The following is a 14,697-nucleotide window of genomic DNA, read 5'->3' on the forward strand; positions in this document are numbered from 1 at the left end:
CCTCAGCCTCCCAAGTAGTTGGGACTTCAGGTGCGCACCACTAGGCCTGGCTAATTTTTTTTCTATTTTTAGTAGAGACAAGGTTTCACCATGTTGTGCAGGCTGGTCTCAAATTCCTGGACTCGAGCAGTCCACCCACCTCAGCCTCCCAAAGTGCTGGGATTACAGGTGTGAGCTGCCACGCCTGGCCCATAACATTTAGGTGTTTTGAACAGTGTAGAAATGTGTATTTTCAAAGGTATAGTAAGACTTTAGTTATCATTCAGTAGCAGAGAGATTAAGGATCATGTAGTTGTACCATGTGATAGAGACTACCAAATTGCCTTTGACAGAGGTGGTTTTTGCTCACCTTCCCATCAATGTATATTTTTTATTTTTTAAATTTTTTGTAGAGATGGAGTCTCACTGTGTTGCCCAAGCTGGTCTTGAACTCCCTGGCTCAAGTAATCCTCCTGCCTTGGCCTCCTAAAGTGTTGGGATTACAGGTGTAAGCCACTGTGCCCAACCCCTCCAACATTGTAGGAGAATTCCCATTTTCTCATATCTTTGTCAGTGTTGGATTTTAGCATTTCTTTTTCTTTATCATCAGTCTAGTAGATTGAAACAAGTATTTCACTGTTTTAATCAACATTTATTTACATAGCAGTGAGGTTGAACATCTTTTTATATGTATATTAGTAGTTTGTAGATTTCCATAAATGACATTTTTCTGTTGAGTCATTAGGTTTCTTCTTGATATCCATTGTATTACAATTAAAATGTTAAAGGTTTCATTACTAAGAACCTTTTATGAGGGTTTTATTTTCTAGTCATAACCTTTTCCTAATTGAAGCTGGTAAAAAGACACCTATTGGGTGTTCTGTAATTTACAGTAAACCATTGATGTACCTTGTAAAGACAGTAACAGAGAGTTTTTGTTTTTGTTTTTTTAACCACACTGGAGACTTGAGAGATTTATAGAAATACAGGAAAGTGAGAACAGACCTGCATAAATTAAATCATATACTTGTACAGAAAAGAACCCAGAGGTCATTTTGTATAGTTTACCTTTGAACTCTTCGATATATGTGTGTGTGTGTGTATATATATGTGTGTGTGTATATGTATATATACATACACAGATTATTTCTTTGTCTGTTAATTAATTTTATGTGAACCTTAGCACTAGAGATAGAGCAGGCATAGCAATAGGAGGCAGTATGGTTCTATCCTTATACTCTGGACATGGTACTGTTGTGACTGCTTTGCTACTCTCTCACTCAAAAGGTTGTGTTCATCTTCCTGTTCCTTTGTCCTACTTAGTGCCCACCTGACCTTATTAGGTGTTTGGATATAAGTGTTTAACTTGTTTATAGATATGGCCTCTTTTTTCCTTCTCTTTATTAGTTTGTATATGTATTTGCCAATCTGGATTGTCTGACTTAGCTGTACCTTGATTTATTCATCAACTGTAGTTATTTATATAGTATCTTGCAAAATGAGGCAAGTAGTGAAATTCTTAAATTGTTTAGGAAACAGAGAAAGGGAGCCGGGCACGGTGGCTCACACCTGTAATCCCAGCATTTTGGGAGGCCGAGGTGGGCAGATCATCTGAGGTTAGGAGTTCAAGCCTGGCCAACATGGTAAAACCCTGTCCCTACTAAAAATATAAAAAATTAGCTGGGCATGGTGGGGGTGCCTCTAATCCCAGCAACTTGGGTGGCTGAAGCAGGAGAATCACTTGAACCCGGGAGGCGGAGGTTGCAGTGAACCAAGATCACGCCATCGCACTCCAGCCTGGGCAACACAGCGAAACTCCGTCTCAAAACAAAAAGAAGAGGAAACGGAGAAAGGGATCATGGCTGTCCTATTTTTTATTCTGGTAAGCACATTTAATAGACTCTTGTTTCTGATTATTTTCTTGTTTCTGCATATTAAGGATGAACCATTTGAAAACCATGGTTATTGAAAATCTGGAGGGAAATAAACACATCACCCACGTGGATCTGCGGGACAACCGACTGACTGACTTGGATCTTAGCTCCTTATGCAGCTTGGAACAGCTGCATTGTGAGCGGAACCAGCTGAGGGAGCTAACACTCAGTGGCTTCTCCCTTCGGACCCTCTATGCCAGTTCCAACAGTGAGTTTTCTATCCAGCCTTTTGTTTTTTCTCTTTCAGCTGTTGTCAGTGCTTTCTAAGAACAGTGGCATCTGTGGTGTTCCTCAGCCACTCTGCAGGATGGGGTTTGTGGCTCATTGAGGCAAAGCTTTATCATTTCACTTTGCTGTCAATACTTAAGTGGTTGCAGTGTGCATAAAAAGACATGGCAGGATACTTTGAGCTTTACTAATTGAGCATAATAAGAGGCATTCCACAGAGTAGTGGTGGTGGGGAGGTGGGCAAGCATGTTCAAAACAGAGCATCAATAATGGTCTAAAACGGGTTGGCAAACTATACCCCAGGACTGCATCTGGCCTGCCACCTCTTTTTGTATGGCCCATAAGGAATGGTTTTTACATTTTTCTAATGGCTGGGTTAAAAAAAAAAGTCAAAAGGAGAATTTTGTGACTGAGCATGGGGGCTCACGCCTGTAATCCTAGCACTTTGGGAGGCCGAGGTGGGCTGATCACCTGAACTCATGAGTTTGAGATTAGCCTGGGCAACATGGCGAAACCCCATCTCTGCAAAAAATACAAAAATTAGCCAGCATGGTGGCACACCTATGCTCCTAGCTACTCGGGAGGCTGGGGTGGGAGGATCACTTGAACCTGGAAGGCAGAGGTTGCAGTGAGCTGAGATCATGCCATGTGTGTTCTCTTTTTTTTTTTGAGATGGAGTCTGGCTCTGTCACCCAGGCTGGAGTGCAGTGGCTGGATCTCAGCTCACTGCAAGCTCCTCCTCCCGGGTTTACACCATTCTCCTGCCTCAGCCTCCCAAGTAGCTGGGACTACAGGCGCCCGCCACCTCACCCGGCTAGTTTTTTTGTATTTTTTAGTAGAGACGGGGTTTCACCGTGTTCGCCAGGATGGTCTCGATCTCCTGACCTCGTGATCCGCCCGTCTCGGCCTCCCAAAGTGCTGGGATTACAGGCTTGAGCCACCGCGCCCGGCCTGCCATGTGTGTTCTCATGAGAGAACTGGGTGAGACTTGTGAGACCCCATCTCAAAAAAAGAAAGAAGAATAATTTTGTGATATGTGAAAATTACAATGAAATTCAAGTTTCTATGTTTCTAAATGAAGTTTTACTGGAATGCAGCCACAGTGGTTTGTTTGCATGTTATTTATACATTCTTGCTCTTGTGCTACAGTGGCAGAATTGAATAGTAGTAAGAGAGACTGTCATATGGTCCACAAAGCCTAAAATGTTTACTGTTCAGCCTTTTACAGAACAAGTTTGCCAATTCGTGATTTAAAAGCTTGTGTAGCCTCAGTGCTAGAATGAGAAGCCCCTGATTTCAATAGTGATATGCCCTAAGAATATTTTTCAATGAAAAGGTCCTCATATTTGTTGAGGCCATTCTTTTTATGGAAAGTTCTTTACCATTCTTTACTTTCGATATGTGTTTAAGGAAGGAAAGGAAAATAGGTTAAATTTTACTGTCAGAAAAAGTGCAAATTTAAATAATAACGTTTTATACTCATCAAATTTAAAAAAAAAAAGGTAATTCTGAGTGTTTCCAGAGGTGAGGATAAGCATCTTCCTGAGCACTCACACACTGCCAGTGAGAGGTGACTGGTAAAACCACCCCAGAGAGCAACGTGACAGTGTTAGAGATGTCGAGACACACACATACCGTATTCTAGAAGTTCCCTGCTTGGGATATATCCCACAGACACCCACATGTGCAAAGGAGATATATACCAGATTGTTTATCACTTTTTGTGAGCACAAAAAAGTAGGATTTTGAGGTGGAGTCTAGCTCTGTTGCCCAGGCTGGAGTGCAGTTGCCTGATCTTGACTCACTGCAACCTCTGCCACCCAGTTTCACGTGATTCTCTTCTCTTAGCCTCCTGAGTAGCTGGGATTACAGGAGTGTGCCACCATGCCCATCTAATTCTTATATTTTTAGTAGAGACACGGTTTCATCATATTGGCCATGCTGTTCTTGAACTCTTAACCTCCAGTTAGCTGCCCACCTCAGCCTCCCAAAGGGTTGGGATTACAGGCGTGAGCCGTTGCACCTGGCCTAAAAGTAGGATTTTTAATAGGAAAATGGGTAAATCAGTAGTGATATATTTATGCAATCGAATATTGCACAGCAATGGAAATGAATGTACTAAAGCTTTGTATGGTAATATGGATAAATTGCAAACTTTTTTTTGAGCAAGGAAAAGTGCATAATTAAATGTATATTGTGATAGTTATATCAAAATTTAAAACACAGATATACTGTTTTCTTAGCTATAAGTATGCCATTAGTATGAAAGAATACATAAGAGTGATGAAAACCATATTCAGGATGATGTTTACCTCTTGGTATGTGTGGTATTTTAATTATTTAAAAAAAAAAAGTCTGGGTTGGGCACGGTGGCTCACGCCTGTAATCCCAACACTGTGGGAGGCCGAGGTGGACGGATCACCTGAGATGAGGAGTTCGAGACCAGCCTGGCTAACATGGTGAAACCCCGTCTCTACTAAAAATAGAAAAGATTAGCCAGGCGTGGTGGCGCGTGCCTGTAATCCCAGGTACTCGGGAGGCTGAGGCAGGAGAACTGCTTAAACCTGGGAGGTGGAGGTTGCAGTGAGCCAAGATTGCACCACTGCACTCCAGCTTGGGCAACAAGAGCAAAGCTCCGTCTCAAAAATGAAAAAAAAAAAAAGGTCTACAGCATATAAAGCAGAATGTAGATTTGTTAAAAGCTATATGATAGGTGAAAGAGGGTTCATAATTTTATTCTCTTTATTTTTCTGTATCTGTAAACTAGATTATACAGATAAAAGTTGAGGACTTCTATTTGCATTGCCTTTTATTATATTATAGAAGCTTCAAATTATAGCTTAGATTAATTGCTTGGTCAGAAGAGTGTTAAAACTGGTGAGTGTTGACTTACACTGTTTATAGATGCCTGAAACTGTGGTAAGTCCTAGCCGTGGAGATTTTTGTTATCAGGCCCATCCCTATCCTTAATGTGTCTAAAGAGTCTGAATTCCAGGCCGGGCGCGGTGGCTCAAGCCTGTAATCCCAGCACTTTGGGAGGCTGAGATGGGCAGATCACGAGGTCAGGAGATCGAGACCATCCTGGCTAACATGGTGAAATCCCGTCTCTACTAATAAAATACAAAAAACTAGGCGGTCGCCTGTAGTCCCAGCTACTCCGGAGGCTGAGGCAGTGTAAACCCGGGAGGCGGAGCTTGCAGTGAGCTGAGATTCGGCCACTGCACTCCAGCCCAGGCAACAGAGTGAGTTTCCATCTCAAAAAAAAAAAAAAAAAAGAGTCTGTATTCCTGGCCTTACTGGAAAAGACCTCATCAACAGGCCTGCAGTCCTAAATATTTACTCTTTGTAAATATTTATTTACAAATAAATTAAGTATTTTAATAGTATTTAAATACTTAAATACATAAAAACTTGCAGTTTTGATGCCTCAAAGTCAAGAACTCTGCTTTGCAGAAAGAAATTATCTAAATGTGATCAGTTAATATTGGGAAAGCACTGAACTTGACTAGTCATCAGGGATATGCAAATTGAAACCCCTATGTGGCACCACTACACACCTACCAGAATGACTAGAATGGACTGAAAATCCCAGGGGCAGCTGTTGGAGTGTAAATTGGTATAACCGCTTTGGAATACTGTTCAGTAGTATCTCCTAAGGTGAACAGAAACATACCCTCTACCTAGCAGTGCCTCTTCTAGGCTTATGCTCAAAATAAGGACTTATATTAGTTCACAAAAGCCATGGACAAATATGTTTATAGAAGTACTATTCATAGTAACTGCAAACTGGAAAAGACTTACATGTCCATCAACTCTAAAATGGGCAAATAAATTGTGGTATAGTCACATAAAATAATTTTATACAGGTATGAGAATGAATGAACTATAATCATATGCAACTGTATAAACAAATCCTGTAAACATACTGTGGAGTGAATGAAGCCAGAGAAGTAAATTATACATACTGTGTGCATATATTTATGTAGATAGACAGAAGTAATTATACCTACTGCTTGCATATATTTATGTAGACAGGCAAAAGTAATTTGGTACTTGGTCAGGATAATGTTACCCTTGAGGGGCAGTGACTGGAAGGGGAAACATGGGGCAATTCCCAGGGAACTGGTAACGTTCTGTTTCTTGATGCGGGTGTTGGTTCCATTAGTGTGCTCAGTTTGTGAAAATTTACTGAATTATTGCACTTTTCTGTATTTATGTTATACTTCAATTAAAAGTTAAAATATTTCCTGTTAACGTTTAACTACTGCTTAACCTTGTATAAAGGCAGTGCGGTACATAGGATTCTTCAATTAGCTGTTACATTTGTTTTTCAAGACAAATTGGGATCAAACAGTTAGTCAAAGTGAGTTTTCAGTAGTTTTTGTCTTTAACTGGTTTTAGTAGAAGACATCAGTTTTCTTTCTGGTGATTTCACTAAGCTGCTTTTCCCTTGTCAGCTCTCAGTTACTTTCTTTTTTAGAGGACGTCACTAACACCTGTTTGTTTATGGATTAGGGCTGACAACAGTGAACGTCTATCCAGTACCCAGCCTGCTCACTTCCTTGGATCTCTCCCGGTGAGTGTCGCTGATGAGGGTGGTACCATTTAAGAGATACATGTGGATTCTTTGGCAGTTTTGATGTACAAGAAGTCTTAAGTATTTTGAAATATTTGGATAACCTGGAAAAAGGAGAAAGGATGAGTGGATCAATAAGTTTAATAGCCTTACTGTATAAAGGAAGGATTCTCTTGAAATAGTAAGGTGTCTATGAATTACTCTTTCTTAAAGACTATAGATGTAGAATGAGATGCAAACAAAGAAGACCTGTTATCTTCATGGCACTGATTCCTGTTTTGTCAGTTGGACTTAGATAATTCTTGATTTTTAGATAATGGGTTTTTGTTTGGTTTTGGTTTTTTGAGACGGAATCTCACTGTGTTGCCCAGGCTGGAGTGCAGTGGTGTGATCTCGGCTCACTGCAAGCTTCGCCTCCCTGCCATACTCCTGCCTCAGCCTCCCAAGTAGCTGGGACTGCAGGCGCCCGCCACCACGCCCTGCTAATATTTTCTATTTTTAGTAGACACGAGGTTTCACCATGTTAGCCAGGATGGTCTTGATCTCCTGACCTCGTGATCCGCCCGCCGCAGCCTCCCAAAGTGCTGGGATTACAGGCATGAGCCACTGCACCTGGCCAGATAGTGGGTTTTTAAAATACTATTTATTTATTTTGTACTCCTATAACTCATATTGGTCTTATTTTTGAAGGAATATTAATTATATTCAGGACTTTATTACTCCTCTCAGTGGCCAGAAACAAACGTAAATGAGGTTTGTTTTTCTTTTATTCATTTTCAACAACTGTTGGGCATTCTGGGTTCAGTGGTTGAGTTTTGCAGTCTAGTGGCAAGATGAACAATGAAACAAGCAGTGACAGGGCAGCATCCTAAGTGCTGTGAGTACAGGATGCCCAGAGCAGATCAGAGGGGCAGTGGGCAGGGTCCTATGCGGTCAGGGCTGTTGTGAAGACTCAGTGAAGTGATAGATGCAGAATGCATGGGATAGTACCTGATGTGTAGTCACCCCAAGAAATACTAGCTGTTGTAACCAGGTTTCTTTTTGTTGATTTCATTACTTTATCATTATCATTTTGAGCTAATGTTTTAGACTCCATTTCTTTCTGCTTATCTTCCCAGCAAAACCCCAGCATGGATCAGTACTAAAATTTTACCTTTTCCATTGGGCTTGATCGTTGCGAAAGAAAATCACATCCAAGTAGACACCACTGCAAACTCAAAATTTCCAACCTTATCTGGAGCTTATTGGTTCTTTCTTTTGCCAGCTCCTTCCAGTGTCCTCAGCATCTACCTCCCTCAGTGTACCCCTCCCCAGTCTCCTCCATACTGGAACTTAGCGTCCCACTTGATTGGGAAAATAGAGACCATTGTGGGTGGTTTCCCTCAGCTTCTGAACACCCACCTTGCTTGAATTTATATAGATGCATTTCATTCTCAGCTTCTCTCCTCTGTTCATGGCCAGTCTAGCTGTCTGTGCCTATGACCCCTCCACTCCCACTGCCCTGGACCTTGCTCTGTTCGTACTCATTGTCCTCCTCCCTCCCCTTCCCCTTCCCCTCCTCTCGTGTGTGTGTGTGTGTGTGTGTGTGTGTGTGTGTGTATGTGTGTGTGTGTTTTCAGCCTCTTTTTTCTTACTCTGTACACACACTTTATCTCTTCTGTCATAACAAAGTTCCCTTTACCTCACAACCCCCCAGCTATTGTCTTAGTTCCTTTCTTCCCCCTTTTGTCCAAATTTCTCAAGAATTGTGTGCATTTGTTGGCTTAGTTTCTTCAGTCCCCATCTGCTTATCCCTCTAACAATTCAGTTTAGTTCTGCTCTTATTGGAACTTTTCTGTATTGACACAGTTAATCTTGCTCTCTTTTCTCCAAACATGCTTTTTCCTTGACTAGCTAATACAGTCTGATTTTTTTCATGCCACTTTGACCATGTTTCTTTTGCGTACCCTTCTTCCTCAGCTAGCCCTTTAAAGGTTGATTATCCCCAGGGTTCTGTCCTTGGTCCGCTATACTCCATTGGACGCGACCTCATTTACTCCAGTTATTTCAGCTACACTCACATCTCCAGCCCAGGCCCTCTCCTCCGGGTGCTCCAGCATCACCAAGCTGCATGTTGTTCCCCATACACATCATGTGTTTCTTCTCTTGCCTCTGTGCTCTAGCTCATGTTGCCACCCAGTGCTTGTAATGCGCTCCTCACCTCAGGCTATTGTATAACACCTTCATATTCTAACCCACGTATTTCTTAGAGAGCTTGTTTTGATCCATTTTAGGTAAAGGGTTTCCTTCACTAAGGTATAGCAATATGTGTGTTTCTCTTACATAGTGCTACTTCATTCTGCCTCATTTTATCACTCGATAAACCCATAGATATCTTGAGGCCTAGAGAAGCTGTCACATCTGAAAAAAAAATTCTCTTTACTGAATATCTGCATAGTGCTCTACTGATTATTTGAGCTCACGTTCTAAATGGTTTGAAACTTTTCCCCCACTAGTTATCTGTTGCCTTTACTGTCTCACTTTTATTCGTTCTGTTCATTTTCCCTGGAATTTGCTTCTTTTCTTACCCAGTCATTACCTGTGGAAGTCTTAAGTCATCTTTGTAGGTTTGTTAATTATAATTCCTTATCTTTCCCTCATCCCATCCCATCCCAAGTGTGCTTTTTTATTGCAGGAAGCCTTTTTATCTTCTTTGAGCATATAGCATGATTGATCCAGTATTCTACATTTTCAAGTACTTGTCTCTCCTCTCCCTTCTAAGTCAACAGCATTCATTGAGCACCTACTATATTCTAGGTAATGTACCAAGGGATGCCTTGGAGACAGTGTCCATGCCCTCAAGGGCTCACAGGCTGGTTAATGGATACATTACAGTCTAGTGAAATGAGTTCCACTTGTCATCTTAAATGTTGCCATTTAATTATTTATTTTCTGCAGAAACCTGCTAGAGTGTGTCCCTGACTGGGCCTGTGAAGCAAAGAAGATAGAAGTATTAAATGTGAGCTATAATCTTCTCACAGAGGTTCCCATAAGGTATGTGTGCCTGAATGCATATATTACGTATATATGTATGTATGTACTAACATTTACGTGTGTGTGTATTTAATTTTTTTTCTAGATTTGGGTTGCTTTTTATTCAGTGAGTGTTGAGTACCTGTTGAGCATGAGGCAGTGTGATGTGCTGTAAGGAACATAGTAAAGGCTAAAGCATGGGCTTGGCTTGCAGGGAACTTAATGAGAAGATAGTGTAACATATGTGGATAACTGTGATGAAATAAATATACTAAGAGTTGCTGCCATAGGTTGGTGACATGATAGTAACAATAGTTAATTTTTTTAGGATGAGCTATTATAAGCTAAGCAATGTTGTAAGAACATCACTTTTATGATCTTACCTAATCCTTTAAAAACCTTATTATATATTTAATAGGTACTCTTCATCTTAGAAATGAGGAAAGTAAAGCTTAGAACAGTTAGGTAACTTGTTGAAGGTTGCACTTAACCAGGAAGTGATGGGAGCTGGCATTTGAAGGTAGTCTGTCTTTTTGGGAGGCAAGGGTGTGGGACGGAGACAGGGTCTCATTCTGTCACCCAGGCTGGAGTGCAGTGGCACAATCACTGCTCACTGCAGCATCAACCTGCTGGGCTCAGGTGATTCTCTGGCCTCAGCGCCTCCCTCCCAATAGCCGGGACTAAGGGTGCACACCACCACACCCAGGTAATTTTTGTATTTTTAGTCGAGACGGGGCTTTGCCATGTTGGCCACACTGGTCTCAAACTCCTGGGCTCAAGCGATGGGCCCATCTCAGCCTCCCAAAGTGCTGGGATTACAGGCATGAGCCACCACACCTGGCCTTGGATGTAGTCACTTTTACTGCAGAGCCCTCACTCGTAATCACTACACTGTATAAATTAAATGGAGAAAATCAGAATAAATTTGAATAATTAGGGAGTGTTTCATGGAGAAGATGGCATTTGAATTGACCCTTACCAGATGATGGGATTTTTTTCTAAGTGGTGGGAGAAAGAGAGTGGCGCTTAGTGAGGGGGGCAGGGAATGATATATTCAAAAGCACTGAGGTATAAAATATATGGTTATTACCTATGGAGTCTTTAAAATTAAACTACAGGCATTTAACATAGTAAATATGAACATAATCTTTGGAGTCAAAACTTAATTCAAGTCTAGACTTTACTATTTACTATGCAGTGTGAAATCTTAGGCAAATCAAAGTTACCAAACCTTTCTGAATGAACTTCATTTTAATGAACTTCATTGTTAAGTGGCTTAGCACGTTTTAAGCACTCGATAAATAGTAGTTTTTATTGTAGTGAAATGTTACGAATTTATTCACAAGATGTGTTAATATTAATATACTGAATTTTTGGTGCTGCTTAGACTTAAAATCTAAATTGATTTATTCTAAAATTTGCCTTTTTAGTTTAGATCTCCTCTGTGCTGTTTGCCTTTATTAATTCACCTTTTCTCAGAATGACCTTAATGACTTCCTGGTGGGTGGTAGGTAAACATATGGTCATAGCTGCTTTCTTGGCTCAGGCACTTGTCAGTGAGTATACGGTCTAGGAGAATATGTTTCTGTAAGTTAACTGAGTTCAGTTAAATGGGCCAAGACAGCCTCAAAAAGAATGAGTTAACTAAGTTTTTTATTTGTTTGTTTGTATGTTCCCCCCCTAGAATTCTGAGTAGCTTGAGTCTTAGAAAACTGATGCTAGGACACAATCACGTGCAAAACCTCCCAACACTGGTAGAGCACATCCCCCTCGAGGTGTTGGATCTTCAGCATAATGCACTCACGAGGCTGCCAGACACCCTCTTCTCCAAGGCCTTAAAGTAAGTACCATAGGATTTTTTTCGGAAGAGCAGAATCATTGGCTGAACAGACTGCAGTAACTTATCATTGAAGTGACCTTTGGAACTGTATTTACAGAGAGTTTACCTATAGTCCAACTATGGGTGGAGACTTATTTGCAATTTTTTGCAATTTGCAATGAAACAAAATATGACAGTGTTTTATGAGGCAGCAATTCCTAGTTGAAATAACTGTCAAATCCTTAAAGAGGTTTCTGTGTTGTAAACAGTTTCAGAAAGGTTGAGAAAATTCAGGCTTTCATCTCTGAAAATGAATACAGTTATGATATTTAAAGATAAATGACATTCTGCTCTGGCTTCTTTGGGCAATGTAGAGCTTTTGCATTGGAGAGAAAAGGACATACCACTAAAGTTAATTTGGTTTTTGCTTCTAGCTTTACCAGACTGCCTTTGAATTATAGTCTTTATGTGCGAGCTTTTTGGGTACTTTTTGAAAACTGTATTTACAGGTAATGTCCTTCCAAAAGGTGTCATTGCCTTCTCACTATAAATTAACAAATAGATGACATGTCTTCCTATTTTAGGCCTGTAATCAGGTTTACCTAATGTGTACATCACCTTTAAGTGAAAGCTAGTTTTGTGGGGTTTGTTTGTTTTTGTGGGTTTTTTTTTTTTTTTTTTTTTTTAGAGACATGATTTCACTCTGTCACTCGGGCCGGAGTGCAGTGGTGCAATCATAGCTCACTGCAGCCTTGACCTCCTGGGTCTAAGTGATCCTTCCTCCTTAGCCTTCTAAGTAGTTGGGACCACAGTCATGTACCACCACACCTGGCTAATTTTATTTTTTGTAGAGACAGGGTTTCACCATTTTGTTCAGGCGGGTCTCAAACTCCTAGACTCAAGTGATCTGCCTGCCTTGGCCTCTCAAAGTGTTGGGATTAACAGGCATGAGCCACTGCACCCAACCTGAAAACTGGTTTTTTGTTTTTTTTCAAATATGGAATGGTTCACAAATTTGCCTGTTATTCTTGCTCAGAGTCCTTGCTAATCTTCTCTCTGTCGTTCCAGTTTTAGTATATGTGCTGCCAAAGCGAGCACTGAAAACTGGTTTTTAATTATATTTTTCTAGAACATGGAGAAGGCAATATTGTCTTCAATTTAGAAATGGAGAAAACAGAGATGAATAGTAGTTAATGAACAGGAGACGTAAAAACTGTTCAGCGCACAGTTGTCTGGCTTGTTCTCTCTTTAGCAGCTTATACATCTCTTAATGTATAATACAGTTGGTTGCATATTCTTCAGAATAAAATCTTTGGAAATTCTAAAAAGTATTTAAAGGAAACTTTCTTTATGTAACATTTATATGGAGTCTTGATGCAGTTGTTAATCTACAAATGTTTGTTAGCAATGCATAATGCTGCATTTGGTCCTCATGATAGTCTGAATAAAATTAGTTTACAACCTTAGAATCTGTAGTGAGTAACTTAGCTGTAGTGAACTGTCAGTGGTATTTATTTCATGCTAACTCTGGACAGAGCTTTGTTGAGACCACAACACAAGCAGACACACAGTACCCACCATTAGCTTAAAAGCTAATTCGTTAATGTAAAACTTATATTTCAATATAAAAAGTGAATTAGGGATTATGGATCATACAACATGAAGAAGACCTGAGAGCACACAAGTTTTTTTTGTTTGTTTGTTTGTTTTTTTTGAGGCGGAGTCTTGCTCTGTCACCCAGGCTGGAGTGCAGTGGCACTATCTCAGCTCACTGCAAGCTCCGCCTCCTGGGTTCACGCCATTCTCCTGCCTCAGCCTCCCGAGTAGCTGGGACTACAGGCGCCTGCCACCACGCCCGGCTAATTTTTTTGTATTTTTTTTAGTAGAGATGGGGTTTCACCGTGTTAGCCAGGATGGTCTTGATCTCCTGACCTCGTGATCCACCCATCTCGGCCTCCCAAAGTGCTGGGATTACAGGCTTGAGCCACCGCGCCCGGCCGAGAACACACAAGTTTAATAATAATAGCTGCCTTTTATTGAGAATGTTCTGGACCGGGCGCGGCGGCTCACACCTGTAATCCCAGCACTTTGGGAGGCGGAGGCAGGCGGATCATGAGGTCAGGAGATTGAGACCATCCTGGCTAACATGGTGAAACCCCGTCTCTACTAAAAATACAAAAAATCAGCTGCGCGTGTTGGCGGGCACCTATAGTCCCAGCTGCTCGGGAGGCTGAGGCAGGGGAATGGCGTGAACCTGGGAGGCGGAGCTTGCAGTGAGCCGAGATCGCGCCACTGTACTCCAGCCTGGGTGACAGAGTGAGACTCTATCTCAAAAAAAAAAAAAAAAAAAAAAAAAAAAGAGAATGTTCTGTATATACCAAATACTATGTTAGGCAAATTTTTAAATTATTCCATGTTTTGTCTATTAGATTGGCAAAGATTAAAATGGATTTGTAATATTCAGTGTTGACAGTTGACAAATGTGTGACAAACTGGCATTCTTAATAGTCTTCTTGTGGAAGTATAATTTCTTTTTTTTTTTTTTTTTTTTTTTTGAGACATAGTCTAGCTCTGTCACCAGGCTGGAGTGCAGTGGTGTGATCTCGGCTCACTGCAACCTCCGCCTCCTGGGTTCAAGCAATTCTCCTGCCTCAGCCTCCTGAGTAGCTGGGACTACAGGAGTACTCCACTACGCCCCAGCTAATTTTTGTATTTTTTTTTTTTTTTAGTAGAGACAGGGTTTCACCATGTTGGCCAGGATGGTCTTGATCTCTTGACCTTGTGATCCGCCCACCTTGGCCTCCCAAAGTGCTGAGATTATAGGCATGAGCCATCGGGCCCGACCTAGACAAAAGTTTTTCAAAATGGTGTATTTGTAGTTCAGAAATATGTGAACATGATATTCAGCAACATCCTTTCAGGAGGCAGTTTGGCAGTAAAAGATGAAGTTAGGTTAGAATCAGGCACTCCAGAAGCCTGGGAAAACAACCAGACTTGTACTTTCTTCTCTCTACTTGGTTTGCATGACTTGAGTAAAAGGAACTTTGGGTTGGATAGGATCAATTAGAGAAAAACTACTTGGAGAATGTTTTTTTGTTTTCCATTTGGGAGCTTGGAATGGCAGCATTCCATACTGAGGTGACATGATG

The 14,697-nt window shown here is 41.0% G+C and overlaps 1 protein-coding gene and 1 non-coding gene across 4 annotated transcripts in view; one reads left to right on the forward strand and one right to left on the reverse strand.

Moving 5' to 3' along the window:
• PHLPP2 (PH domain and leucine rich repeat protein phosphatase 2) overlaps positions 1–14,697 on the forward strand; it is a 76,957-nt gene that overhangs the window by 43,171 nt on the left and 19,089 nt on the right. For all 3 annotated transcript variants that reach the window (XM_007993714.3, XM_007993717.3, XM_007993719.3), the window contains 4 exons: positions 1,919–2,121; positions 6,657–6,717; positions 9,655–9,750; positions 11,414–11,569. In XM_007993714.3, coding sequence (XP_007991905.3) covers positions 1,919–2,121; positions 6,657–6,717; positions 9,655–9,750; positions 11,414–11,569 — 516 coding nt within the window. The remainder of the gene's footprint in view (positions 1–1,918; positions 2,122–6,656; positions 6,718–9,654; positions 9,751–11,413; positions 11,570–14,697) is intronic.
• On the reverse strand, positions 12,540–12,646 carry LOC119627817 (U6 spliceosomal RNA). The gene has a single exon (XR_005244039.1). It is a non-coding gene; the product is annotated as a U6 spliceosomal RNA (small nuclear RNA).

This window comes from Chlorocebus sabaeus, chromosome 5, assembly GCF_047675955.1.
Source record: "Chlorocebus sabaeus isolate Y175 chromosome 5, mChlSab1.0.hap1, whole genome shotgun sequence".
NCBI lineage: Eukaryota > Metazoa > Chordata > Mammalia > Primates > Cercopithecidae > Chlorocebus > Chlorocebus sabaeus.